The 2,771-nt window shown below is 46.3% G+C and overlaps 1 protein-coding gene across 1 annotated transcript in view; it reads right to left on the bottom strand.

Moving 5' to 3' along the window:
• Tm4sf19 (transmembrane 4 L six family member 19) overlaps positions 1 to 1,165 on the bottom strand; it is a 4,368-nt gene extending 3,203 nt beyond the window's left edge. Inside the window, exons 1-2 of the mRNA XM_005344842.2 lie at positions 965 to 1,165; positions 393 to 458 (exon numbers count right to left, since the gene is read on the bottom strand). Of these exons, the coding sequence (XP_005344899.1) occupies positions 393 to 458; positions 965 to 1,165 (267 nt within the window). The remainder of the gene's footprint in view (positions 1 to 392; positions 459 to 964) is intronic.
• Positions 1,166 to 2,771: the final 1,606 nt, after the last annotated feature.

The following is a 2,771-nucleotide window of genomic DNA, read 5'->3' as shown; positions in this document are numbered from 1 at the left end:
AGGCTGGTCTCGAACTCACAGAGATCTGCCTGCCTCTGCCTCCTGAGTGCTGGGATTAAAGGCGTGCGCCACCACCACCCGGCTTTTTCTTGTTTTTCAAGAGAAGGTTTCTCTGTGTAGATTTTGGAGCCTGTCTTGGAACTCACTCTGTAGACCAGGTTGGCCTTGAACTCACACAGAGATCTGCGATTAAAGGTGTGCGCCCCCACCTCGTAGTGACCACCTCCCTTCTTACAGATGAGTCTGGAAAAATTAAGTCACTTGCCAAGAGGTTGGAGTTGTTAAAGGACATAGCTAGGCGCTGACTTCAAGTCTGAAAACTAAAGCTGAGCCCTCTTCCTCCAGAGCAGAGAACAAGAGAACGGTGTTAAAGGGTGGGGCTTGGTGCTTACGTGCAGACAGGGTGCTCTGTCGCTGAAGTAGCCCGTCAGGGAGATGAGAGTTGCTGCCACGAGTACCTGAAAAGCAGAGAAGTGTGTTAGGAGGAGACTACGTGGGCCTGGAGAGATGGCTCAGTGGTTAAGAGCACTGGCAGCTCTGTCGGACGACTCAGGTTTGGTTCCCAGCACACACGGAAGCTTACAACCTGTTACTCCAGTTTCAGGGAATGGAAACCTTCTGGCCTCTGAAGGTTCCGGCACCCACATGGTCCACATGCTTACATATGCACAGTCAAAACACCCATGCACATAAAATAAATGAATCTGAAAGAAGAGACCAGGGGATTTGCATTTCTAGCTGCCATACGCAGCTGTTGAGATGAATTTAGGGCCCAGGTTGAACTTAGCCTGTTTTGACTCTGTTGATGCTGACATCCATCTAGCCTTCATGCTTCTGAGCTAAAACCCAACAACCCATGATAAGTCCCCCTATTCCTTGGGCTGTTTATGGACCCAATACCAATTTGTTGGAACACCCCGACCACCACCACCTCCCAGTTCCATCCCTGAAACCCTTTGCCTACCATGAATCCTCCTCCCCAGATCCCAGCGCCCAGCATGGCATGCTTGCCAATGAGGCCCCTCGTCAGGTAGGTCGTATCCCAGTTAGGAAAGAGGAGTGCGATGTTGGCCCCGGCGGCAAACAGTGATGCAGTTCCGAGGCTCAGCCCAAGGAAGCGGGAGCAGGTCCGTGAGCAGGCCACCACACGGGGAAAGGACAACATCCTGGGACGATGGGAGACGGTCACAACAGAGCCAGGGTGGGAGTACCCAACAGGACACGGATGGAGACGGCTTCTGAGAAGAGGTCATGTTGAGGACAGCTGAAACACTTTTCAAACACACTGCCTTGCTAAGTCTTCCATAATAATTGGAGTTATAGCCTCCATTTTCTGACAAGCTTCAACCACACGTATTTCCACAGTCCATTTTGTGTGTGCCCTATTATAGCCAGAGATTATTTCTCATTTTTTTAAATTTTTACATTTTCTTCAGTGTGTGTGCGTGCGTGTATGTGTGTGCTTGCACACGTGTGTGCATATGTATCGTGTGCATATGTATGTGTGTGTAGGGGCATTCGTGTGACACATCACATGTGTGTAAGCCAGAGAAAAATATAACAATTTTCTTTCTTTTATGATTTACCTATTTTATGTATATGGATGTTTTGTCTGTATGCACATCTGTCTGCACACCAGAAGAGGCCGACCAACCCTCTAAGACGACAGTTATAGATGGTTTGGAGCCACAATGTGGGTGCTGGGACTTGAACCTCTGAAAGAATAGCCAGTGCTCTTAACCACTGAGCCATCCTTCTAGCCAGAGGATAATTTTCTTCCTTTTTTTTTTTTTTTTTTTCAAGACAAGGTTTCTCTGTGTAGCTCTGACTATCCTGGAACACCCTGTAGACCAGACTAACTGCATAATCACAGACATCCACCTGCCTCTGCCTCCCTAATGCTGGGATTAAAAGTGTGCACCACTACCCCCCAGCCCAGAGGACAACTTTCAAGAGTCTGTCCTCTCCTTCCATCATGTGGGTCCCAGGGATTGGACTCAACTTGTAAGGCTTGTTGCCAAGCACCTTTACCTACTTACTGGGTTAGCTCAACAGACTGTTTCTATCCAATAAAGCTTTTAAAGGGGCCATCAAGATGCCCATTCTCCGTACTTAAAGTCAGCGGTATTCTTTGATGATGTTATTTGTTTTTTTGAGTTGGGGTCTCACTGTGTACCCTTGGCTGTTCTTGAACTCAGTATATAGACCAAATTCTCAAACTCTGAGAGAGATATATCTGCCTTTACTTCCCAAATGCTAGGATCAAAGAAAGGCATGTATCCCCACACCTGACCGTCAGTGGTGTTCTTATCGCTTGTCCAGTGAAATAAGAAAAAAAAAAGCCATAAACAGGAAGTAACATTATTCAAAGATAATCTGGCTATATATGTAAAGCAATCTATTGAAAATTATTTGAACTAATTTTAGGTTAATAATAGGTGAGTTTAGCAAGGACATAGAATAAAATATTTATACACATCAGGGCCCCATGGTGTGGAGAAAGTCATCCAGTTGCTCTTACAGCAAGCAGTTATCTCATCGATTGGTTTATACATTGCTGGGATATTTCAGGGCAAATCCCATTATGGAAGGGAGAAGAGCCATGGCTTCACAGAGTTCTACAGAATTGACAGTGACTATTCAAAAGACAGATGTTCCTTAAGCACTGAAAATCGGGTTCCTTACTCCCCCCTAAGCTTGTCTAGTGATCTGTCAGCTGTGCCTTTACTGTATAATGGTTGTGGCTCACAGCAGGACACCAGGGGATGAAG

The sequence above is a fragment of the Microtus ochrogaster genome, chromosome 2 (genome assembly GCF_000317375.1).
Source record: "Microtus ochrogaster isolate Prairie Vole_2 chromosome 2, MicOch1.0, whole genome shotgun sequence".
Lineage (NCBI taxonomy): Eukaryota > Metazoa > Chordata > Mammalia > Rodentia > Cricetidae > Microtus > Microtus ochrogaster.
This window is presented reverse-complemented; position numbering and strand designations above follow the sequence as displayed.